Source organism: Lutra lutra, chromosome 10 (genome assembly GCF_902655055.1).
Source record: "Lutra lutra chromosome 10, mLutLut1.2, whole genome shotgun sequence".
Classification (NCBI taxonomy): domain Eukaryota; kingdom Metazoa; phylum Chordata; class Mammalia; order Carnivora; family Mustelidae; genus Lutra; species Lutra lutra.
The window spans coordinates 101,614,257-101,640,017 of NC_062287.1; the positions used below are offsets into that span (position 1 = coordinate 101,614,257).

The following is a 25,761-nucleotide window of genomic DNA, read 5'->3' on the forward strand; positions in this document are numbered from 1 at the left end:
GCTCTGTGGCCAGAAAAAGAAAGAATCCTCTCCTTAGGGATGGTCCATTGAAGGAGCCCTAGCAGGCACCACGTGGGGGGCCCAGCATGATTAGTCACCGAGCCGGGGGGCCACCTCGTGGGGCTCATTGCCCAGGTGATGAGATGTCATCATGCAAGGAGACAGGTGCTGGTCCCCGGGAAGGGTAGGACCCAGGGCTGGGAATGCAGGGCTGCTGGAGAGCCCCAGGAAGGATTTTTAGAGGAGACAATATTTTGAGCAGTACCCCTGGGGACTAGGCAGACGACCCTGGCAGAGGCAAGCCTACGCTGGGAAACAGGTGTGCTCCAGAGACCAGGAACCTGGGTCCACAGGGATGAGTTCTGTCCTCCTAAATGCAGGCTGGGAAGAGTAGCGGAGAGGTTGGAATCATACTGTGAGAGCCTGCACGCCAGGCTGGCGTCTGAGCGGTGTCCTGTGGGCAGCAGGAAGCCACCGGAGGCTTGGAGCAAGATGACAAAGTAAAAGCCATCATCCGTGAACACTCTGGTGTCTGTGTTCAGACCCAGGCCCCGGAGTTGATCCTTCCGCAGTTCACAGCAGAGCTGGCTTCAGACGCCCGTGCATCTTTGTACCCCCAGCACGTAGGACGGGACCTGATGCCCCGCAGCGGCTCAATAAACATTTATGGAATGAATGAATGAATGAATGAATGAATGAATGAATGAACCACTCAATCAATCAATCTGCCGGCCAGCCCCTCCCCATCATCGGCCTCTCCCGGCTGGGCTTGGTGGAGTGTGTTCCAAATTCTCCCACCTCGCCCACCTCTCCTCTTTCCCTCCTAGCCTGTCACCTTCTCCCCGCTTGCTACCCCTCTGCTTTCTGGTCATGAGTACAAAAAGGAACAAATGCTCATGTTTTCCCACCAGGTGCTAGGTAGCAGCAATTTTTTTTTTAATTTTTATTTATTTTTAGCAGCAATTACTTTAAATCCTCACAACTGCTCTCAGGGATAGAAATGATGAGCTGCACTTTGCAGGTGAGGAAATTGTGACTCACAGGGGTTACAGGACCTGCCCAGCTGCTGAGGGGCAGCACTGAAACTCACGGGGGCCTTCGGACCCCACGCAGGGCTCTCAGCTGGAGGTGCGGTGTGCTGGGGGGGGGGGGATGGGGAGGAAGAGGAGGCACCGGAAGGAATGGAGGGACCCTAGGGACCAGGTGAGTGGATCCGGGTCTGAGGGCGTCTGCCCCACTACTGGGTCCAGGGTGCTGCAGCCAGATCCCCACGCTCCACTCCTGCGTCCAGTCTCCCAGGCGGGAGCACTCTCAGGGGCGCACAAGCAAGCATACACACGCACATGCACACATGCACGCACACTCACACGCAGCCCAAACCCTAGGAAGCCACACTGGGAGTTGCCTTCGGCAGAGAGGTTTTATTTTTCTATAAGATTACTCCCCAGAGAAATGCTTTATATGATGCCCAAACACAGAGGGACCCACCTCTAAGTGCCAGGCGTGACGGCCAAGGCCACAACCAGCTCACTCTCCACCCGGAGGCTTACCTGGTGTGAAGGTCTCAGCACACACAGGCTTCACAGCCAAAGAGGTCCAAAGAAGGTCACCAAAGAGGTCACCAAAGAAGCAGCTGACACCCTTCCTCCCTCATCTCATCACTTCCCCCGAGGCCAAGTGTCTGCCAAAGTCATGCGCTTCCTGCTCCAAAACCAGGAGCCACCATGGGCCTTGGCTCTGGGCCTATAGGACAGCAATCAGTGTGACAACGGACAGTCTTTTCCTGCAAATCCCAGTGTCTGCTAGCGGCTAAATATGTCTTAAAAAAAAAAAAAAAGTAATGGCTAATTAATATAAGTAGCCTGGGCAGGTCAAGTGCTCCTGGACATGGGGTCCTCAAAGGTGGGAAAAGATTAACAGAGCATTGTCAGGGCTGAAAAGCGACAGCTTCCAAGCTAGGCGGCTGCAAGAGAGCTCCTTTCCTGCCGACACTCCCAGTACACCATGAAGGGGTGGATGAACGTCAACACAGTAGCAAGCACCAGCATCACATTCACCTGGCAGGGGGCAAGGAGGGGAGAGGGGGCAGGTGAGGTCCAGAACTCTGAGTGGCAGCCACCACCACCAAAGGGACCAGAATTTCACCAGATGCAGCCTCCCCATTCTCCTCAGACACTACGGGGCCCCAGGGAAAGCCTTCAGTCATTTTTCACTCTGCCCTGTGGAGCAGAGTAAGGGAGGAATCGTGTGCCCATTTCACAGATGAAGAAACAAAGGTCTCAAGAGCACTCAACGACCTGCTCAAGGTCGCACGGGAAGCTGGGGACAGTCACTAGAACACGGGTCTCCTGAATACAGTTGGAATTGTCTGACACCACAACCAAGAAATTCTCCCCGGTTTTTAGTTCAGTTCTGTGTATGTCTCCCAATGACTGACTTCAACTCCTGCTCTGCATGTCGCTGACCTTTTTTCAGATGAGGCTGAGGGAGCTGTGCACTGGTCAGAATACTGAATTCAAAGTCAAAAGACTTCTGCTCCTTAGCTACGTGCTTCTGAATATGGAAATCACAGAACCCCAATTGCTGAACCTAGGTCTTCATTCTACAAAAAGGCGGAGAGCCATGCCCACCCCTCCTCCCAGGGCTGGGCCCACAAGCACCCCTCCAGTGTGGGGACGCAGGGGTGAGATTACAGAGCTCCGGCCCCTCGGACCAACAGTCAGAACCACGAATGCCTAGTGCTGCCCCAGAGCCAGAGCCGGGCTCAGCCCACACTCACCACAAGCAGGAAATATCTCTAAAATCTTGGGTTTTTACTTGGAATCAGTAAGAATTTTACATTCTGCTCCAGAATATGTCTATGAGTTTCCCCACACATAAAAAATATTTTCTCCCCTAATTTCCAATGATATGGACCCTCTTAGAAGCCATGTCATGTTAGTCTTGTGGTTTTGGGGACCCCTGCCATAGGACAGGGTACTCTGCTACCCCAGTTTGAAAGAAAACCAAGGATGTAGCCCTCTGCAGAAATAGTCCTGCAGGAACCATCTCAGACAGATTTGGGGCGCCCCCTGCTGGGGCCCCACTGAGGTGTCCCAACCTGGATGTCCTTGCTGGTCTAAGGCCAGGGCCACACCTCCCCACCCCTAGTACTCACATAGAACGGGTCATTCTGGAGGGGGCCTTTGATGAAGGTGAAGATAGGGAACTGGAGCAGAGACACAATGGCTGATAAGGCCATCACCAGCCCAAAGAGCTTCCCAAAGTGCTCTGAAGGGAAACTGGGGAAAGAGACAAACGGGGTACCAGTGAGCTCCCAGGACCTTCCCTCCAAGGAGGAGCCTGGCCGTGGTGAGCCTGGGTCAGCCACTTGCTCCCAAGTCCCCTGTCCTAGGCCTGGCTTCACCCTCCCGTGCCCACACAGCCCTTCCCCCCTTCACCTTGACTCAAGCCACAGAACACAGAAAAGTCATTGGGGACCCAGACACAAGCTGTGCCTGGAGAGGTCTCAAGGGAAAGACAGACTCATAAACATCACTTGTGCTAGCGAAGGAAGCAAGAACAGAGTGCCATGGGGACGGAGAATAAGACACTCTTTTCCTCACTCTTCCCTGAATTGAACCAGAAATGGGCCTTGGAGGGTGAATAGGAGATCACCAGTAGATAAGAGAGGCAGATAGGAGAGCTGATCTGAAGGTTTAAGTTCATGAACATTCTATCCCTCCCACCAACCCCTAGCTCTACCTCACCCTCTACACCTGCTCCCAGATGCTGCCTCCCTCACTGGACCACCCCCGGGTCCATCCTCACCTCCTGACTTCTTTCCCTCTGGCACACCTCCCATTGCGCCCGCGCATCCCCTATAGGGTAATGCAGCCCAAGCCCACTTACGCGAGGGTGAGGAAGGCGGCATTGCCCCCGTACAGGAAGGAGCGGCTGATCACTTGCAGGATGAAGGTGACATACTGGAGGGGCAGGATGGGCACCGAGGCACAGAGGGCGAAGCCCAGGCACAGGAGAGACGTCAGGGCCAGAGAAGGCACCGCGGAGCGCAGGGCCACTATCATGGCCGAGGACCCTGGTTGAAAGGGAAGAAGAGGCTTCGTGGAGGCAAGCACGGAGGAGGGCAGGGACAGGGCACAAAGATGGGAGGAGGGGCAGAGCCACCGTCCACCAACCATGCAGGCAGGAACTCTCCCTCCCATGTGCTCATCTCTGATGCATCCGCGAGCACTGATCATTCACCCCCTAAATGCCATTCAAATGCATCCACTGCTCTCTTCCCCAATGACTCAGCCTGCTGTAGGTCTCCAACAGCACATGCCTGGATCGTGACAGTGGCCTTCCAGCAGGGGCCACGTGCTCTGGCCCCCTCTGCCCCACAGGGGTACGCCATAGCAGATGAGGGTGACAGCACCCGACAGCAAACAGCCCCCGACCGGCCACCGCCTGGGCCAGGTTCTATCCACATCACTGAGATGCCATCACGGGACTGAAAGCCAGCAGGGGGGACGGAGGAAGGGAGGGGAGGAGGGGCGGTGGCATCAGCAGGTGTATTGGTACTAATAACACAGATACTGCAAAGCCAAGCGTTATGCATAAAATACATTTTTAAAATGCTCTATATGGGTATGTGTGCATAGTGGGCAGCACACAGCAGACCCACAGACACTACACATTTGTAGCATCGTTAGGAGCTACGACCTTCAGGGGAAAAGACGCAGATATAAAATCAAGAGTAAAATCAAAGTAAGCTACGAAATAAAATATTGGTACATCTTACCTCTCTGTCCAAGGCCTAAAAACACAGACGACCCAGCAGAACTGGAAGCCCAAGCAGCCAGACTGCAGGCTTTAAATACCGTTTCCCACTTAAAGGGACCCAGGACGGCTTGGGGAAACGGCTTTTTCAGGCCCGGGGCAGGAAACGCACCCCGCGAAACAGGCCTGGCCGTCTCACTGTGCCCGAGAGTAAGACGCTCTCTACAGCTGGGGACGTCGTGTTAAAGGACGCTGGTTCTGGGTTGGTGACATACCCAACAGCCAAAGCCGGACCGATCGGAGCATACAGAATCATCATGACTGACACGGATTGGAATGCCTCAAATATATTTAAAATGAGGCTTTAAAACGGAAATGGCATTAGGGGCGCCTGGGTGGCTCCTTCCGTTAAGCGTTCAGTTCTTGGTTTCAGCTCAGGTCGTGATCTCAGGGTCGTGAGATCGAGCCCTGCATCGGGCTCTGTGCTCTGTGTGCAGTTTGCATGAGACTCTTTTTCTTTCCTTCTACCCGCCACATTCATGCACTCTCCCCCCATCTAAGATAAATAAATAAAACTTTTAAAAATAGCAGTAATAATAGAAAAAAAAGTGACATTTAAAAGGAAATCAGTTAAATAAAAGAGAAATGGCAAGTCATCCCCCTGGAGGTTGCTAGGGCACCAAGCCGTTATTCTGGAACTGGTACGTGAAGGAAGAACGGAGCGTTTATTTCAGAGGACGAAGCAGTCAATAGGGGAAAGCTTGTCCTTCTAGAGGAACTGTAGCAACCAAAAGCAGAAGGAAAGACAGAAATAGAAGATCTCCATTTTGCAATCCTAATAAAATAATGGATCCCGGCAGTGATCAGTCGTAGCTACTAAAATCATTACCCGTGCAGCTGATGGGAAACTCTGTCCTGGGTGCATCAGACTGACAACGTCTGGACCCACGATCAATCCTAACATTGTAAGAACAGGGACAGTTGGGATCAGGGGCCCTGCCGCCAGGAGCCAGAGGAAGCCCGCAGCTCCGCCTCCCAAGCCTGCTCGCCAAAAAATACTCAACGGCATCTCCTTAAGCCTCCATTGCACCTGTTTACGGGAAATACCCAATCAGCGAAACATTTTTCAGTGATACCAACAGATGCCAAATCCAATCTGGAGGAAATCTGATAGAACAAATGACCCAGTTTCTCCAACAAACAGCCAGAAAAACAAAAGGTGGGGGGGAGGGGAAGGGACGCCCAGATTGAAATAGAAGGGAGTAGGGACATGTCAACCAAATATATGGCATGGACCCTGCACGCACCCTAACATGAACAAACCATAAAAAGGCGTATCTGAGACCCTTTGGGAAATCAGAACAGGACTGCGTGTTAGAAGGCATTAAGGAATTACTGGGGGTTTTTTAAGGATAATGATATTATGGTGATGTTTCGATAGAAAGGGCCTTATTTGTGAGAGACACAGACAGAAGTATTTACAGACGAAGTGATCTGATACCTGTGATTTGTCACAAAATACCCCAGCAAGGGTAGGAGTTGCTGTACTGGGTAAGGGGGGTAACTCAGCGCCCCTCTGTTCCTCCAGTAGCATCCAAGGGTTGTCTCCATGCTCCTAGGCACGGCCGCCTGACTTCTCACTTCTCCCCCCTAGTCAGCCCCTTCTCCTCGGCACCCCAGGCAGCTCGAGTTCCTCTCTGGGATTCTTCAATATTTTGCTTTCTCTTCATCACCTTGACCCCACTGTATTCCTGGGCTGCTCTCCCAGGGCCTTCCTCTTCATCTCCTCACTTCTTGCTCATCCTTCAGACCTCGGCTTAGAAGCCACTTCCTCCTGGAAGCCTTCCGGGACTGCAAGCCCACCCTCACCCAGAATAGGCTAGGTGCCCTTCTTTGTGTCCCTATCGCCCCCTGTGAGCCAACTTCGTGGCTGGCGACACGTGATTCCTCACCCTTCATTCTCTAGACTGAGGATGGCCTGAGAACGAGGACCTATCTGTCTGGTCCATGGTGGAATCTGGAATGACGGCAGGCACTGACGGACACTCCACGACTAGCGGATGGAGGGATGGATGGACGGACGGATGGATGGATGCAAGAAAAGGATTGAGAACAAAGGAGAAGGTGGCTCTGGCCATGCATGAAGATTCCTCCCTTCCTGGTTACCCGACCCCCTACAGCCCAGGCCTCACCTGTGTCTTTCGATTCCTTCTGGTACTTCTGCTTGAGCCAGTCCATGAGCAGGCCATTCCAAGGGGCACACAGCACCCCAAAGAACTGAGTGATGGCAAAGGCATTTGTGTAGGTGCTGACTGCAGAGGGCAGAGAGGGCCTCAGTGGTAAGACGTTTCCAGCACTGCCTTACAGAAGAGGACTCTCTCCCAACCTGCCCCCACCCTGCCTGTCCCTCCTCCCCACATCCCTGCTTGGAGCACACACCCCTGCTGAGCTCAGCACCCTGGCCTCCAGGATCCAAGCCCCCAGCTGGGTGCAGAGGTGGGCTGCCCTCTGCCCCCACCATGATCCAAATCCCCAGCTGGGTGCAGAGGTGGGCTGCCCCCTGCCCCCACCAGGACCTGAGTCCCCTGATGGGTGCACTGTGGGCTGCCCCCCACCCCCACCAGGACCTGAGTTCCCCGCTGGGCGCACAGGTGGGCCACACCCCACCCCCACCACGTACCTAGCACTCTGTTGCCTCCCGCCAGGTTGGTGAGCAGCGAGTTGAGGGTGCCGATGAAGAGGTAGTGCCACAGCTGTATCACGGACAGCCACACCAGGTGGCAGACAAAGCGCTGAGAGAGTGCGTGGCACCAGAAAGATTGGGGCTCCTGCTGCTTCCCAGGTTCTAGTGTCTCTGACAGGATGGAAGGATGTGGGCATGGATTATGAGAAAGCAGGGGAGCGGGGTGCGCAGGCCCGGCTAAGGAGCGAGCTCACCTCCTCTTCCTCCCAGACCACAGCCAGCATGTTCCCAGCACGGCCTGCAGCCCGCTCATCCCACCTCGATATCTTCGTTATCCAGCCCCCACCGCAGTGACCCATGCACGCCCTCCTCTGTCCCTCGGAACCACGGTCTCCCTTACACAGCTTGGACTCAATGACACTTCCTGTACCAGCACTTTCTCAGCCAGGATGGTGACGAGAAAGGCAAGGAGAAGAGAATGTGGACATTTGAGGGGAAGGAAGTGTCTCAGAAGCCCCACGTCCCTTTCCCTGCTTTCTGTACCGGGATCCTGAGTCTGTTCTCGAAACGGGGCCCTGCCTCAGTCCTCAAAGTCCAGGTAGGACTCTGAACTAGCTGTCCTGTTCCTCACCCAGGGCTAACCGGCCGTGATTTTAGTCTGGGGGTCCCCAGAGGCATCTGGGTTCTCCTCGTCCCAGAGCCTGGCAAGTTCATGCTTCCCTCGGCTTTGTGAGCGCCCCAGAATCCTGTTCTTGCTTTCACCGTGCCAGCAGCAGTTTGTGATGTTTGTAACCAAAAACCCAGAGCAGATGGAGCAGGGCGGGAGGCAGGGAGCAGGACAGAGTCATGAGGAGCCGAGGGGAGAGAAAAGAGGGACAGAGACAGAAGACCCAGAAGCTGTGCCCCTCTGTGGACCCTCTGTAAGAGGGGCTGGGGCAGGCGTTGAGAAGCCCCTACAGGTCCTCGGATGGACCTTTGCTGATGCTGCTGTGTCCCCAGGGCAGGTCCGGAGGCAGAGAACCAGGCCGGCTGCAGGGAGAAGGCAGGCCTTGAAGGGCAGAGAGTCAACCAACAGGACTCACCTTCCTTTGCTGGAAGGAACTCTTTTGACTGCATTTCTACCTTGTCGGACTCAGCTACATTCTTCTCCCCCTCGGTGGTGTCATTCCCAGAGCACAGGCTGCGGACACAGGAGCCCCCAGCCCAACCCAAAGACTGTGAGCTGAGCCTGAGAGTCAGGCCGCAGGGAACGGTGCAGGGGCTCCCAAAGTTCATCACGCTTTGGACACACGTTCCAGCAGCCCTCCTGCCCAGACCACCACCCAGACCAGTTAAATCAAAATGTCTAGGCATGGGAGCCAGGATTCTATATTCTTTTTTTTAAGATTTATTTATTTGTTTTAGAGAGAGAAAGAGAGCACCAACGGGGAAAGGCTGAGGAAGAGGAGAGAGATAGAGAAGCAGAGGCCCCACTGAGTGGGGAGCCCAACACGGGGCTCAATCTCATGACCCCAAGTTCATGACCCAAGCCCAAAGCAAGAGTCAGATGCTCAACCCAGTGAGCCACCCATGCACCCCCCAGGCTTCCATATTTTTTAAAGATGTCTAATGATTGGGGCTCCTGGGTGGCTCAGTGGGTTAAGCCTCTGCCTTTGGCTCAGGTCATGATCTTAGGGTTCTGGGATCAAGCCACACATTGGGCTCTCTGCTCAGGGGAGCCTGCTTCCCCCTCTCTCTCTGCCTGCCTCTCTGCCTACTTGTGATCTCTGCCTGTCAAATAAATAAATAAAATCTTAAAAAAAAAAAAAAAAAAAAAAAGATCTCCAGTGATTTTAACTTGCAGCAAATTCTGGGAGCCACTGGAAATGTGGGAAAAGCGGGCCAGGCCGGGATTTGAATCCCAGCGCTGCCTCCTTCTCGCTGTGGAACCATGGCTCACACTTAGCTCTTTTGAGCCTCTTTTCCCTCATTTGGAAAACAGAAATAAGGATATTTATCTGAGAGGATTATCATGCAATGCAAACAGAGGGCACCAGGCAAACAGTAAGGGAACAATAAATCCATGCCTCCCCCAGCACCCATGGTGCTGCCTGCAAAACTGGTCACATGTCTTCTCCTCCCCTGTTCTCCAACCTCTGCAATGGGTCTTGGCCACTCAACGGGGTCCCCAGCCCCTGTGTCTGGGCTGCCCCCAGGAGCTGCTTCCACCAACCCAAGGCGGCAGAAGTGATGCTGGGCCAGTTCTGAGAAATTCTGTGCACATCTGCACAGTTTCTTGGAACCTGGCACTAGCCCGATGAAGGAGGAGAGCCACATGACCCAGATCTTTGTCACTCCAAAGGACTGTCAGACAACCCCGTGTGATTGAGGCCATCCTCACCGCCACCCCAGCTAGCCCAACAGATGACCAGCGGCCTGAGCAAGCCCTGCCAACACCATCCAGGCCCAGCTCTGATCAGCAGAACTAGCTAGCTACCCAGACTCACGAAAAACAGTAAGTGCTCAATGGTTAAGACCACTGAGCTTGGGAGTAGTTTGTTATGCAGCCACCACTAGCTGATGGAGGCCTGGCCCAGCGTTGCTGTCCTACATCCCACTAGCCCACCTGTCCCATGCCTGGCTTCCCACCTCAGGTCAGGCAGAGGGCTCGGGCCCATGACCACTAGACCACAGTGCTTACCCGTAGCGGTAGTTGGGGGGCAGTGGGTAGGGGATGTGGCCTCGGGGCATCAGGAGGAAAGTACGCACAACATGCCAGGCACTGCAGACAGAGAGGAAGATGAAGGAGGCCCTGAGGCTGATACCCTGCTCATAAAGCAGCTGCAGAAGAAAGAGGAAGACAGTCAGCATCACTACCAAGTTCATGGCAACACTGTTCACAACATCCAAACAACAGGAGCAAAGCTAGTGTCCATTTGCAGATAAATGGGGAAAGGAACTGTGGCCTGCACGTATGATGGGACAGCATTCACCCCCGAAAAGTTCCAACACGGGCCACAGCACGAACTCGAGGACACCATGCTAAAGGAGATAAGCCAGTCGCAAAAGGACAACATGCTTCCACATCCAGGAGGGGCCCAGAGCCGTCCAAGTCACAGACTCAGAAAAGAGAATGTGCTTGTCAGGGGCTGGAGGGGGTGGACAGGAAGTCACTGTTTAATGGGCACAGAGTTTCAGTTTTGCAAGGCTGCAAAGAGTTCTGGAGATGGAGAGTGGTCATGGTTACACAATATAAGTGAACTTAATGTCCCTAAACTGTATACTTAAGAACGCTTAAGAGAGGCAATTTTATGTTCTGTGTTTTACCAAACGGAAGAGTCAGTGTAAGCAGCAGGGGCTGGAACCCCAGCCTGTCACAGGCTCTAGCCCTCCCTCTTGAAGGCTGATCAGGGACACCTGACGCAAACAGAGGCTCACCCTCACCCCGAGGCTCGACCAGCCTTGGGGAGGGGGGCGTGTCACCGACCCCTACAGCCTTGGACACTCTCCTAAAGTGCTCTCTCAGAGATCTGCAAGCCCACTGCTTTTTCGTTTTTTTTTTTGTTGTTGTTGTTTTGTTTTTTTTTTTAGTAGCAGCAAAGTCCTTTTTCTCAAAGAAAACTTCACACAAAAATTCAACTTATGAAACACATCAGTGGGAAGTGGCCCCAGTCATCTCCCCCTTCATGCTCCTTGGCGACCACCTAACACCGCAGATAACCCCTCAGGGTTCCTCCACACCCAGTTTGGAAACCACTGAGCTAACCCACCTCCTCCTTTTATAGAGGGTCAAAGCGAGGTCCAGAGAGGTGCAAGGAAATGCTCAAGGTCAGAGTCAGCAGCAACAAGGTCAGATTAAACTAAGAACTCAGATCCTGCTCTGACGCTCTCTCTCCTTCCAACTCTAAAGAGACAAAAGAGAAAGGAAGCACGCCCAGGGGAAGAGGGGAGAACCAGGAAACTGGCTCTTGTACCCGTGGTAGAGAGGCTTGAGTAAGTGCTCGTGGGGGTCTGGGTGACCCTCAATGCCAAGGTGCTCATGGGACTAGGCTAGCTAGTGTCACGTCTTGTAGTGACTCCCAGAGATCCTCTTCTCTTCCCCCATAGCCCATGGGCTGTGCCAGCTGCCTCTGGCCTAACACAAAGCCTGGAGGGAAAGTCCTAAATTGGTCAGCTTGAGGTGTCAAGGACCCACATTATCTGATTTCTTCCACTCACTCATCCTTAATGTCCTCCAGCTGGTGGCCTCATAATCACAGTATGGCTGCCACAACTCCAGCTATCACATCCTCCTACCACAACATTCAAAAAGAAAAAGTGGGTAGGGGGACCAAGAAGGAAGCCTTTCTTTCAGTTCTGCTCTCACCTTCCACCAGGGAAGGAAAATATGCCCTAAACTCTGTATAGTATGACCACCTCTAGCCATCACTAACCAGGGGAAAAGGGATTGTCCCCGTTGGCTAAGGTCAATCAGGATTCATCCTCTAGGCTGGGGACCACACTGCCCAGATGGAATTATTAGCAATGAAGAAGGCAGAAAGGCAGTCAGGTAGTGGCCACTAAGAGCACTAGAACAGCCCATCTCCCTAATCCCCCCAAAGCAGCCTTTGAAAGAGCTGGAGAGGCCTCTGTGTCTGCCCCTGTCGCTCCCACAGGCCACCTCTCATGTTCTTGTCCAAACCAGAAGCTCACAAATGCAACACCCCCTTCCACGGGGCTCCCAGCCTCTGCCCAACACCGGCCCAAGTGCATCACAGCCTCTCCCCCAAAATCCTAGACAGCTGTTAAGAGTTTAACCACTACCAGGTGAGGCTCCAGAACCAGACAAGTCCAGGCTCAAGTTCAAATTCAAGTGTCATGTCTACTGGCTGCAGGAGGGTTGACGGAAAGAAACCATGTGAAGTTCACAAGACAGGTGTCTGGCGCACGGAAGCATGTTATACATGTTTTTCCCTGGTATTTTTTACCTTGATGACAAGGAAGACTGCCGAGGAGGAGTCAAACGCCCCGTTGTAGAGGGTGATGATGGTTGAGCGGTGTTTGCCAAAGAGGTTCCCAACCTAGAGAACATAGGAGTCACGTACTTCTTCCTGAGCCGGTTCTTCCAGTCCCCGGGGCACGTGCCAGGCCCTCATGATACCCAGACCCGCCTCCATCTGGGGATCCGCCATCCTGGCTTGAGCCAGCCCCACTGGAGGTGGCCAATGCAGAAGAGCTCTTCTCCCTCCCCCCATCCTCCGCAACCTGACCTCCAGCCAGGGGCCTGGGGTCAGGGCGAGCTCACACCTGCAGGTTGGTGATCAGAAACAGGATCCCTCCCACTGTGAGCATGGGCATGGCCAGGAAAAGCAGCAGGGCTGAGTCTGAAAGAGAAAAGTGGGGCAGTGTCAGGGCAGCAAACATGGGGTCCCAAACTCTGGCTCCCACCTGCTCCAAATTCCCAACAATCCTGGGAGCAGGGTCCCAATTCTAGCCAGCCTGCTAGCATTCTTTGAGGACCTTAAGATAGTGATCAGGGTTCCCCCAAATGTCCCTGCAGAGGGAGCCATCAGAGGTCTCCTGGGCCCAAAGGCGATCGATCCTGGGTGGCCGGCCTGGTTGTCTGGATGTCACGAGAGGCAAGACTCAGAGTGAAACCACTGCTCCCTTCCCTCATTAAACACCAAGCAGCCCCTCCATCCATGCTTGATAAAGTTGGAGAAGCCTGGATTCCGCCCCCAAGCTCTTCCTGTAATTCACAGCAGGACTGGAGCTCGACTCTGAATCTCTCACTCAGTCCCCTCGTCCATTAAATGGGAATAACAGTCCTGGCTCTTCCCATCTCATGGGGTGCCGTGACAGCCAAGCAAGAAACGGCCGTGGATTGTGCTTCCCTGGTCCCTTAAACCTAGAGTGCCTCCTCAGTACCAGGCATCACACTTGGTCAGCATAACCAAGACACCAGAAAGAGTGCTTCCCACTACAAGTCTTGGCGAGACATCTCTCTGCCATCCATCTTCTCCTCCACGTGATGGAAGAAGAGGAGAATGAACCAGCCTGAAATTCGCAGACTTTGGGAGTATTCTCTGTTCACCAACAAGTAAAATTTCAAACAAAAACTTCTGACTACAATAGGGCTGTCAATTTTTGCCCTAATACATAAGCATATTTTTTTTAAATATGGGTTTGTTTTTTTTAAATAAAGGTTACAGGAACGCCTGGGTGGCTCAGTTGGTTAAGCAGCTGCCTTTGGCTCAGGTCATGATCCCAGCATCCTGGGATCGAATCCCACATCGGACTCCTTGCAGCGGGGAGCCTGCTTCTCCCTCTGCCTCTGCCTGCCACTCTGCCTGCCTGTGCTCGCTCTCTCTCTCTCTCTGGCAAATAAATAAATAAATAAAATCTTTAAAAAAATAAAAATAAAATAAAATAAAGGTTACATAAGGATACACTTTAAAATATAGGTTTTGGGACGCCTGGGTGGCTCAGTTGGTTAAGCAGCTGCCTTCAGCTCAGGTCATGATCCCAGAGTCCTAGGATCGAGTCCCACATCGGGCTCCTTGCTCGGCAGGGAGCCTGCTTCTCCCTCTGCCTCTGCCTGCCACTCTGTATGCCTCGCTCTCTCTTCCTCTCTCTGATAAATAAATAAAATCTTTAAAAAAATAATAATAAAATAAAATATAGGTTTTTTTTTTTAATAAAGGTTATTTTTGAAAATAACCCTCCTTCACACTATCATTTCGGTTTTTTGGGGTTTTTTTTTTTTAAAGATTTTTATTTATTTATTTGACAGACAGAGATCACAAGTAGGCAGAGAGGCAGGCAGAAAGAGAGGGGGGGGAAGCAGGCTCCCTGCTGAGCAGAGAGCCTGATGTGGGGCTCGATCCCAGGACCCTGGGATCATGAACTGAGCCGAAGGCAGAGGCTTTAACCCACTGAGCCACCCAGGCACCCCGTCTTTTTTTTTTTTAAGATTTTATTTATTTATTTGACAGAGAAAGAGATCACAAGTAGGCAGAGAGGCAGGCAGAGAGAGAGGGGGAAGCAGGGGAAGAGGGGAAGCTCCTCCTGATGCGGGCTCGATCCCAGGACCCTGAGATCATGACCTGAGCCGAAGGCAGAGGCCCCAAACCACTGAGCCACCCAGGCACCCCTATCATTTCGTTTTTAAGAAGAGAACACATTAACACACATAAAAGGAAGGATATAATCTTTCTAATAAATTCTCTCTGAAGCAGTCTCTTCATTATCCTCATTTTTTTCATTTCTCAGTTGCCTAGACTGGTTTCATAGACCACCAATAACCCCCTCAAAGATCCTCTTGAGCTGCAAAGCCTGTGGTTCTCTGAACAGCTGTGGGGGTCAGGGTGTCCCGCTCATCACCTTCGGCACCTGCCCCACCTACCAGGTGCCCCTAAGCTTGGGTCCCTCCCACCGACCTGACAGCACTCACCTGCAGAGGTGAAGGCTATGATGAGTGTGGCGCTGGTGTAGAGAAATCTGAAACACACAATGGGAGGTGGAAAACGTTGTCCAAAGGACAGAGTAGACAGAACCAAGGTCCTCCCACTTGGAGGGAGCCAAATCCCTTGGAGAACGGGATTAGTGCCCCCGGCCTCCAAGGCAAAACTTCTGAGTTCTAATTCCTCCTTGCTGTGTGACCTTGGGTAAGGCACTGCCCTTCTCTAGGCCTCAGCAACCTTTTCTACAAAAGGAAATGAATGGACTGATCAAGAAGTTCTAGGGCACTGTGATTTCAGGACCACAATCCCAAGGTTACAGGGATTTCATAGCAGTTTGGGGATCCTACAAGGCATGGGGTAAGAGAAGCAGTGCTAAGTGTGATATTCTTTTTAAGATTTTTATTTATTTATTTGACAGAGAAAGAGATCGCAAGTAGGCAGAGAGGCAGGCAGAGAGAGAGAGGGAAGCAGGTTCCCTGCTGAGTAGAGAGCCCCATGCAGGGCTCGATCCCAGGACCCTGGGATCATGACCTGAGCTGAAGGCAGAGGCTTTAACCCACTGAGCCACCCAGGCACCCCTAAGTGTGATATTCTAATTTGTAATAGGAAATATGCATTCGGTCCCTGTCCCCAGGGCCTGACACAGGGCTCTTAAAACACCTGTAAAGTCTTCAGTGACAAGAGCACTAAGAGCATCTTTGTTCTGATCAGGTGACTCTGGGTGGGCTCCTGGATGGCTCCTGGTGGGAGCTGGTCGCCAGAAAGACCAACCCATAATTAGACACTTGGAATTTTCGGTCCTGCCTATCTACTTCTGCAAAAAGAGGAAAGGGGCTGGAAATGGTTAATAAGTGACCAAGCCTACAGGAGAACTTCTGGGCTGGTGTGTACAACCACCTGCCAGGAAGATAACACAAAACTTCCTGTGCCCGGGACCTTCCCAGACCTCACCCTACATATCTGCCCATCTAGTTCTTTATCTGCATCCTTTATCATATCTTTTAGTAAACTGGTAAACATATGCAAATGTTTCCTTGAGTTCTGTGGTTGTTCTAGAAAACAGTCCAACCCAAGGGAAAAGAGGTCATGGGAACCTCTTGTTTGTAGCCAAGTCAGACTGAGGTTGTGGGTAAGCTGGGGACCTACCCCCTGTGATGGCATTTGAAGTGGGGGGCAGTCTCATGGCACCCGGCCCTTAACCTGTAGGATCTGAGTGCTCGCCAGGGAGACGGTGTGAGAACTGAGTTACACTGTAGGACACCGAGCTGGTGTCCAAGAATCATGTGGTATGGGGAGAATCCACATACCCACATCATGACTGGATGTCTCAGAAGGGAATTTTTCTGTTGAAAGTCAAGGAGAAATGCAGGAGGAGATATGTAGGATTTTCCAATAGAGTTGGTGGCAGTGAAGTGGGATTTGCTAGAACCGCCCAAGCTCAAAGAAACATGTACTTCGAGGAGGGGGTGGTGGCAGGATGAAGAGCCCTGCCTCTTGGGAGGCCACGGGTCACGCACGGCAATCAGTCACTAAAGGGAGAAGTTACCCATTTGGAATTCAAAAACAGATCCAGCTCCTGGGGACAGGGTTCACGGGATGCACAGGAAGTGCAAAGTAATAAGCAAAAGCTGGAAATATAAGCGCCCGGTTACTGTGACCCATAATAGCTAACATGAAATTAAAAGACAGTGCCAGACCAGCCCTGCATGCTAGACCAGGGTCAGATGTAGGTCAGTGGGAGTTTGGCCATTAGCCTCGAAGTCACCCCCAAGGAAAAATGATGCAGAGTCACTGAAAGTCCCTCTAAGACCTCTGGTCACCAAGAAGGTCATCCGTGTGGGAGGATGACAAAACTGAATCCAGGCGGGGGACAGTGTCATGCGAAGTTGCAGCTACATTTTGTGGATGGGTATCTCCAGCTTCCCAGAGAATATTTCCTGAGTTGGAGTGGGAATGTGACCAATTTGGGGGCTGTGGTGTCTTGGGTTTTGAATGCTGCAGAGTGGAAGGGCCTGTCCAGGGTTAATGGAGGACCTAGAGCTCACTTGGGATCCACACACACGGGAGATTATTCCTGGGGGCGCCAATAGGGACCGCTGTAAGGTTCTGTCCCCCTACAAAGGGAACATCCCAGATGGTGCAGCCCCTATGCTTTGTATGCAAGCCCTGTGGGCGTGGCTTTACGGTGACCTGTGCCCAGGTTGTGGTAAATGCTGTGGTGAAGGGGGCCCCTTTCACATGGGCACCCTGTAAACCCATTACTGCAAAACCAGTATCCCTGGCTCAGTTTCCCTTCCTGGGTCTTCTAGGTGCTAATAAATATATTAGGTTAATTAACAAAAGAATGGGGACAGGCAGAGGGGAGAATCAAGAGACTGGCAGTAGGGCAGAAATTTTTACATGGTTATTAAGAATAAGGGGACTATTGGGGAGTTTGGGTGGCTGTTGGTTAGGCCACTGCCTTCAGCTCATGTCGTGATCCTGAAGTCCCAGGATCGAGTCCCACATCGGGCTCCCAGCTCTGCAGAGAGTCTGCTTCTCCCTCAGACCTTTTCCCCTCTCATCTCTCTCTCCCAAGTAAATAATTAAAATCTTAAAAAAAATATATAAGGGGAATAAAGCAAATATTGATGGGAGTAGAACAAAGAGGAAGCAGGAGAGTCATGGGATCATCTTTGCTGGGTGGAAATCTCCAGATGGTTATAGAGATGTAGGATAGATGAAACCAACAGCTATTGGGGTTAAAAAGAAGGTGTTAATGCAGCACTGCCAAAGGCTGGGTGGGCCAGGGGGACCCCTGCCAGCCCCCAGCATTAAAGTGCCTGCAAACAAGTCCAGTCTGTTTGCCCCCATTTAGAAAAACGTTAAAAGCCAGAAGACAGAGAGGTCACGGTGAGAAACCCAACCAGCAATTTCTGGGGGCAATCGTTAGACAGATTCACCAGGTTCCAGACTGACAGAAGGACCAGGCTGCCTTGACTCTACCCCTCATCTTGGCCCCAAAGCCTTTTGCACAGAAGTGGCCAAAACAGGCAGGGGGTGGAGAAGAGAAGTTCCCAGGGCTCAGGGGAACCTCACCCACTGAGGCACCAAAATCTGCTGGTAAAGCCTGGCCACCGGCTTCAGTTAGACGAGGAGCACATAAACCTATGAGTTGGTAGGTTTATGAAAGCTGCAGTGTTGAAACACACTCTCCGTAAAGACGTTGTGTCTCCTTTCCCTGATGTTTCACAATGAGAGAGTACGTGTGGTTGGGAGCATTTCCCCACCTAATGCTGGAAATCGCCTGCTGACCAAGTCCTATGGACGCTGCGGGAAGGAAAGTCAGGGTTCCTGGAAGAAAGGGAAATGTTTATAGGAGAACTGGTATGTTTGAACAGGCTTTGCGAGAAGGGGCTCTGTCTCCTTGACACTGGATCCTGGGGCTGGACCCTGGGTGTGACCAGGGAAGACTTTTCCCGCCAGCGCTCTGGAACAGGATGTGTCTAAATCCTAAATCCTCCTGTCCGGTCAACTGGACATGTGCGCTGGGAACCAGTGAGAATGCCCGAGCCCTGACGGTGTAGGATAGAAGGCGGAGTACCGGTCAGGGACGAATGCCCTGTGCCGTAACCCCGTGGGGAGCCCACACGGGGGCTTATGGCAAAAGTCTGTGGGCACCTCCCAGCAGCAACCACTGGGAGCTTGGACAAGAGAATTTCCATTTCCGAGGCATTTATCATCCTGCTATCAGACATTAATTGAATCCACACAGCTGAAGTACATAAAATGATCTTCAAACATGAAAGACCCACGATGTCCAGGATGATATCGGAGAAATGCTCCAATGGGGATGGCCATGGTAAGAATTCCAAACTGAAAATAGCAGTGGTGAGACAGGATCGTGTTGCCTGGGGAATATGAGGAGGAGAAACCACTACCAGGGAGCCTCTCCCCACCCAGGACCGACTCTGGAATGTGTGGAGAGCAGGCGGCTGGATTCTATTGCTTCTCGGAAGGTGCTCTACAAAGAACCCTCCATTGGCCAGCACAGAGCTCCCTGTGTGCCGAGCTGAATGGACAACCACATCCTGTTTGGAAGGCCACTGCCCTGATCCAAAAAGGTAAAAACAGATCAGCTCAGCGGGCTGCATGACCCTCATGCTGCTGTCCTACGAGAGAGGAAAGAGACCTACCGTGGAAAAGGCCTCTATGTTCGGGTTCTTACAGAGCTGGGGGCAGTGGCCCATGGCCTTGCCGTTCAGTCACGCAGGAGGGAACTAGAAACCTGGCCAGACGGGGCACAGCCCTACGGAAGTCACTCTGGCATTCGAGGGGTGCACGAAAACAGGAGAACAAGTATGTTCAAACAGGCTGTCTGTGAGTTGCTGTCTCTCTCACACAGGGAACGGACATGGTGTCTGAGTGGGGAGTGGTTCCCTTTTTGCACTGTGGTTAGTGGAACCTTGCCCCATCGTCATGCTGGGGTCACAGGACCAGGCTGATAATACCAGGACTGGAAGCAGAGATGAGTCCTAAGCAAGAAAACTGTGTTCTTAACCACTGTGTTACGATTCCTAAGTGCCTTCCCTAGAGATCTGCCAAAATTGGAACAGGGAACCGGGAAGGCAGCCATCTTGCTGGGTGGGACCGCGAGCCCGCTTAGTTCTGAGCCTCCATAACCTCACCCTACCTGAACGGGAAGACACTTGCTGGATGAGTATTGCAGACCGGCTCAGTGGCCAAACCTAACACCCCTTCCAGAGACAGAATAGTTATTGGTATCGATGGAGAGAAGGAAAATTAGAGAGTAAGGGGGTGAATAAGCAGCTTCTATAAGGAGGGAAACAAGTATTCTGTGAACACTCGGAAAGAGGCTCAGGGCAAGATAGGATCTTGTCTCTTCCCTCAAGTATACTGGATGCCTGAAGGGTGAAGGAATGTATTGCTGAGATCACTCCTGCTTTTGGAACCTCACAAGATCAAACAGAAGCCCATGAGCTTAAGTGGCCCTGGGAGACCTTTTCAGATGGTCTGATGATGGACTGGATAGTTATTAATGACTGAATGTGTTTCTGTTAATGGGCCAGGACCTTTCAAACTTTACGATTGTTTCTGCTACAAGGGATCGGTGTTCAAAGACCGGGGGCTACCCTGTGATACTGTGGCTAACACAAAGAAATACATATTTGGTCTTTGTCCTGGGTCCCTGACACAGGGCTCCTAAAACCCTTGTAAATTTCCAAGATAAGAGCACGAGAGCATTTTTTGTTCCAGTGGGGTGACTCTGGTAGGATCCCGGATAGCTCCTAAATGGGGACTGGTCACCAGAAAGAGCAAGCATTGGTCAGGATTGGAAGTCTGGCATTTTTCGGCAACACCCCCCCCCCACCGCACTTCTATAGAGAGGGGAGAAGGGCTGGAAATGGGTAATAACTGATCAAGCCAACATGAAGAAGACTCCACAAAATCCCAATAGGATGGGGCTCAGAGAGCTTCTGAACCTGTATGCTTTCATCTGTATCCTTTATCATATCCGTTCATAAACTGGTAAACACCAATGTTTCTCCGAGTTCTGTGAGCTGTTCTAGCAAATAATCCAGTCCAAGAGGTAGGAGGTCATGGGAACCTCGGATCTGTAGCCAAGCCAGACAGACATGGGTAACCCAGGGACCCACCAACTTGCCATTGGCATCTGAAGGAGGGGGCAGTCCTGTGGGACACCCGAAACCTGCAGGATCTGACACTCTCTCCAGGGAAATGGGGTCAGAATGGAGTTACATTCTAGTACAGCCAGCAGATGTCAAAGAATTAGTTGGTGTGGGGGAGAAACCCACACACGTGGTGACCAGATGTATCAGAACTGATGTGTTCTATGTGAAAGTAAAAGAGAAACACAGGACAGACAGTTTTTCCTAACATGCTAAGGCTGGAGATGAGGGAGGGGACAAAGGAAGGGGTGGGAAGAAGAGGAGACAGGGAGCCAAGGACAGACTGAGATAAAGTCATTCCACACCCAATGGCTTAGAGAGCAGAAACATGCTTTATCAGCCAGCCCTCCAGGCCCTCTGTCTGATAACTCAGTTTCCATACATCTGCCAGGAGGCACCTGCTCTAGGTCTATTAAGGCCTTGGCAGGCCACTGCTTATCGCTGAAGCTGGCCAGCTACTGCGGCATCCTGTCTGAGTGAGATGAGGTCCCTTCCCCTCTGTGAAACCCCCACTTCTCTGCTCCAGTCAGGGGGACAGGAGATCCCACCATCAGGGGTACCCAGGAGACTTTACTAGGTCGCTGGGGGATGACATGGGGGTGGGGTGAGATGATAACGGACCTGGATGTGAGGCCTGGTAGGATCCCTGAGTGACAATTTTCAGTTCCGCTATTCTAACCCAGGCACCAAACCAGCCCTCAAAGGAAATCGGCCTGGGCTCCAGCTCAATTCACAATCACAAGGAACAAAAGAAGAACAGGGCAGAAGCAAGGGGAGTAGGGGTGCAAAGAAAAGAATGGATCTAAACAGTCCACATCCTGGGCTGTTTCTGACGGTTGCTGGGACCGGGCTGGGCAGGGCGGCCCTGTTGCCCAGCTGCGTCTCCCCCAGGCGTGGCTACTGCCAAAAGAATTCCTCTTGCCCATCTGTGCCCAGACCCGGGCCTTTGGGACTTACATGGCTATGAGACGAGCCACGGTGGTCTTGAACCTGTCAAAGATGAAGCCGGCTGGGAATGTCATGAAGTTGTTCATGAAGGATCCCAGGGTGAAGATGAGTGAGAACTTCTCATCCTGGACTTTGCAGTCTGGAGGAGAGAAAGGGAGACCTCAGGGAGCTGAAAGATGACAGCCTCTAGTTACTTACCCCTCAGGGGCTGGTACTTCCAGGCACCTGCTAGACCAAGACTGGGGAATTGGTAGGGGGAGTGACACTCCTTTCCTCTCACCCCAGAAAAGCTGGCACAAGGTGGAGGGGGTGCAGAATCCCTCCCACCCCTTCCTACTGCCTGGGAACCAGACTGCTTTCCTAGAGGAGTCCCTTACCAGCCTGCCCGGTAAGATTGCCCATCGGCCCGCCATCTGGTTCACATAGCTCCTCAAAGTAATGCTCTGTTTTGAAGACAAACACCAGCGATGCCCAGCCGAAGAGGACTCCAGCAAAGCCAAGGCATTCCAGGAGCCCGGTCAGCAGGGTGGCCACTCGAAGGGGCAGACCCTGGCTTGGCATGGCCTGAGGCGGAGCCGGTCCCCAAATCTCACTCGGGGCCTCCTGGGCTGACCACCAGTGCTTCAACAGCTGGCCTTTGGGCCTTTGGAAAATTCCTCCGCCAAGCCCTTCTGTTCAAGTAGGCTCCGGTTCTGCCTTTTTCCCTGGCCTGGGCAAGAGACAGCGGTGGGCGTTTCTCTGGATCCTGTAAAAAGCAAGCAGAGGCCGCTTAGTAGAGGGGGCTTGCGGGAAAGAAAGAGGGGGACGAAGGTTCTGGAAGAGGTGCAGAAAGGGGCCTCTCTAACCCACAACGGCAGCACCTGGGGACGCAGAAACGGAGCCTGATTCTGAAGACTGTCCACAAAAATAGAAACAGCGGTGAGTGGCGCGGGGCGGGGGGACACTTCACGGACGTCCTCGCAGGCTCAAAACCACCTGTCAAAGTTAGCTGTCTCGTCTTCTCCCGGTTACCAACAAGGGAATAAAAGGTCCGCGGGAGGTTGTCGGCTTGCCCAAGGTCACAAGGGCTAGTTCACCACGACACAGACCAATCTAAAGCCAAAAACACCCAACTCCAACAGGACCCTCCGTGACCCTCTGCGGAAAGGGCGCCCCGAGGTCCGCACGCCCGCAGCCCCACGCGCCCCAGCTCCTGCATGCGCACCCTCTCCCGCACGCGGGCGCGCCCCACCACTCCCCCCCCCCCGCGCCGGGCGCCGCGGGGATCCCGGGCCTCCCGCCCCCCGCGCCTCGCGGCCCCGGAGCCCTACCCCGCAGGCCTCCTCGCTGGGACTCCCGCGCCGCCTGCGTCCCGCGCCTTTTGGATTCGCGCCTCTCACCGCCCCTCCCAGCCCCGCCCTCACCCCCCGCCGCGTCCGGAAGGGCACTGACCCGCGGGGCGGCGTCGGGGGAGGTACACCGCCCCGGTTCCTGGCACTTCCTTTCCCCCCGCCCCTCACCACCTCTCGCGCTCTTTTCCGCCCCGGCCTGGGATCTTCGCTCCGTTCTCTCTCTCCGGCCGCAGCCGCGCCTGTTTCCATCTCTCTTGATCCTCGTTCAGCCTCCTGGTCCGTTCGCCTCTACGCCTTCCCCTAACCAAATTCGTTTCAAAACTGTGCCTCACGCGGGGAGACCCGCGTGGGAGAGCACAGACGCCCAGCACACACGGAGGACACAGATGGCTACCTGTGGCCGCGCGGACGCACACACGCGCCCTATTCAAGTGCTTTACCTTGCCCACTTGCGTGGCCGCAGAATACATGTTTACCCATTTGTCCACCAGCACAAACCGTGGTCCTCATCTCCCGCTCCCAGGGCTGCCAGCAGCCGCCCCACCCCACCCCGCATAGAATCAGAGAGCCAAGGACAGCTTTCCAGAACCCACACCACTGCCCTCCCCCTCCCTGGTTTCACCCCCAAAGATCCCTTTGATTACTCCCTGCCTCACCCCCAGCCCAGGTTCTGAAAGATTTTACCCGCCAGACTGCGTTGATTAAGTATTCATTCATTGCTCCATTTTTTATTAATCAAAGACATATTTAATTGCCCATTGGAGCTTGTGATCAGCGTGAGAAAGGCAGCTGAACCAGCTGTGTTCCTATCATACCGGCCCAGGGCAAGTGAGTCGACAGCTTCCTTGGCCTGTGCGGCTATTTCCCCCATCAAAAGCTGAGTGTGGGGGAGAGCTTCTCGCATATTCCACGCAGTCTGCAGACCTCCGTGCCCCTCCTTCTAGATTCATCCTGAAGCCAGGGACTCAAGCTATTCCAAGCGCACACTTCTTTTTGGAGAGAAAGAAGAGGTTAGAACCAGGGATGGCCAGAACCGGAGAGAATTTTCCAGATCTCTACCACAGCACCGAGGATAAAGAAAGTGTGACCACCAAAGGGACTGACTGCATGAGGTAGGAGCCCTCTGGACCTGGACCCAGGGACTCACCGCTTACACGACCCCAGGCAAGCTCTCTGGCTGCCCCACCTGCACAATGAGGACTGCAGCGCTTTATTACAATATTTGTCAAGTAATATGAGGTGAGTTTGTCAATTCCTTGCAGGTATGGTAAGTAGTGGCCAGACTGCAGATGGTCCTGGGTCCCCACCCCTCACCTCCCCCGTTTCTGGATATGAAAACAGCCAGAGAAGCAGCTTTAAGGGAGGACTTCAAAGGAATCTGACTGAGGTCACTCCACAAAGTGGCCAGTGTCTGCCCAACTCCCAAACCTATGCTCTTAACCCTCCCAGGCTTAACATTCTGGTACTCGGATATTAGAGAAAATGAATCTTGTCTTAAAAAACGAATTGATGGAAACGACCATAAGAAAATAGAGCAGCCCAGGACAAAAACAGGCCTTAAGATGGAAGATTTTTCCCTCTTACTACAAGACACAAAGACACTGAAATTAATTCAAGCCCTCCCTCCTGCTCTGGCTTACATTTTGGTCTCCCGAGGACCTGGGGGATCAGTGAGTGTGGAAGAAGCAAGGGAGGAACAGAAAAAGTCAAAGCAAAGAGAGAGAGAGATTTTAAAATGTAAATCGGCAAGAGGGGTCGGAAAGGCCCAGCTCACGGGCTATCTGTGCATCCAGGACTGGAGCTCGGGACTTGACACAGGTCGCCAGGGTCTTTGTCCACCGTCTCTTGTCGTCTCTGTCATGGTTCTCAGCATCTCCCACCCCAACACCTGCCTCAAGGTCTGCAGGAAGCACTGCCTCTCTCTAGCCATGCGGCAGACTTACTGAAAATGTTGGGACAGAATATTAGATTGTTCTCTGAACCATTCCCGTTCGATTCGGTTCAAGTTCCAGCAGCCAGCGAAGGCAGATGCTACTCTCATCCCTCTCCTGACTCGCTCCAATGAGGATTAATGTGTAACATCAGAGAGAGGAGTGATTATAACAAGGTCTGACGGGGAGCCCCATGTCTTCATTCCTTTACTCTTAGCTTCTTTCCTTCCCCTTCACCCTGCGTCTTTTTTGATTGATCGATTTCACTCAACAAATAGATGTGGTACAGCTAGGCTTTGTGCCCGGGCTGGAGTTCAGAGAGAAGAAATTCAGCGCCTTCCCTCAAGGATCTCTTTCTTCAGTTGGGGATACAGAAAACGATACCCCAGCAGAAGCCAGCCCGGCACATTCGGAAGCATGGAGCCATGATGGAGGGAGAACATTCAGGAACCAGCTAGAGCAGAGACTGGTCACGGGAGTGGCAGCACTGGAGGCTGGAGTGGCCAAGCTAAGTGCAGGCATTTGGGCGTGAGCCCATATCAGTCATGTCCTATTGATCCTACCCCATGATACGCCTCCTCTCCATCCTTGACCACTGCCTTGCCCAGAGGCTCGCCATCTCTCACCTGGACGTTTCCTCCTTCCAGACCCTCCCCGATCTGCTGCAGCAGTTGATTTCCATCCTTCCCAGCTGGTGACACTACTTGACCGCCCAGAAATGCTCAGAGGCCAGAGTTCTGGGAAGCCAGCTGGTGAGGGCCAGTCGGGGTCCTGGGATGCTAGCTGTGGGACATCGTTGGAGGGAAGAGGGAGCACCGAGCTGGATCTCTTGCCTCCCACCCAAGGACTGGTGCTGAGGGGCTTCTCCTTCCCATGACCATGTCTGCGTATCCAGGCTCCACCGTAGGGGGTACATTTATTTAGGTCGGGGAAGAATGGCTTGCCAAACAAGGCAGTATGAAGGAGCTGCCCCAAGCCTTCCACGGTAACACAAGC

At 52.9% G+C, this 25,761-nt stretch overlaps 1 protein-coding gene across 1 annotated transcript; it reads right to left on the bottom strand.

Annotated features, from left to right (window-relative positions):
- Positions 1-939: 939 nt before the first annotated feature.
- SLC43A3 (solute carrier family 43 member 3) lies at positions 940-22,893 on the bottom strand. Its single transcript, XM_047692911.1, has 13 exons — positions 22,814-22,893; positions 21,881-22,248; positions 21,513-21,642; positions 14,856-14,902; positions 12,710-12,786; positions 12,391-12,483; positions 10,125-10,264; positions 8,527-8,624; positions 7,442-7,615; positions 6,954-7,073; positions 3,892-4,078; positions 3,158-3,281; positions 940-2,057 (listed from the first exon to the last, which is right to left on the bottom strand). Exons 2-13 carry the CDS (start codon positions 22,062-22,064, stop codon positions 1,956-1,958), a joined length of 1,476 nt encoding a protein of 491 aa, XP_047548867.1. The 5' UTR covers positions 22,065-22,248; positions 22,814-22,893; the 3' UTR covers positions 940-1,955.
- Positions 22,894-25,761: the final 2,868 nt, after the last annotated feature.

Bases quoted from the DNA above. Each gene is read 5' to 3' on its own strand.
- SLC43A3 (XM_047692911.1), bottom strand. From the start codon at position 22,064: ATGCCAAGCCAGGGTCTGCCCCTTCGAGTGGCCACCCTGCTGACCGGG. The intron at 14,903-21,512 runs GTAAGTCCCAAA...TGTGTGTTTCAG, and splicing joins GTGGCTCGTCTCATAGCCAT to ATTTCTCTACACCAGCGCCA. The intron at 8,625-10,124 runs GTAAGCACTGTG...CTGTGTCCGCAG, and splicing joins CCCCCCAACTACCGCTACGG to CCTGTGCTCTGGGAATGACA.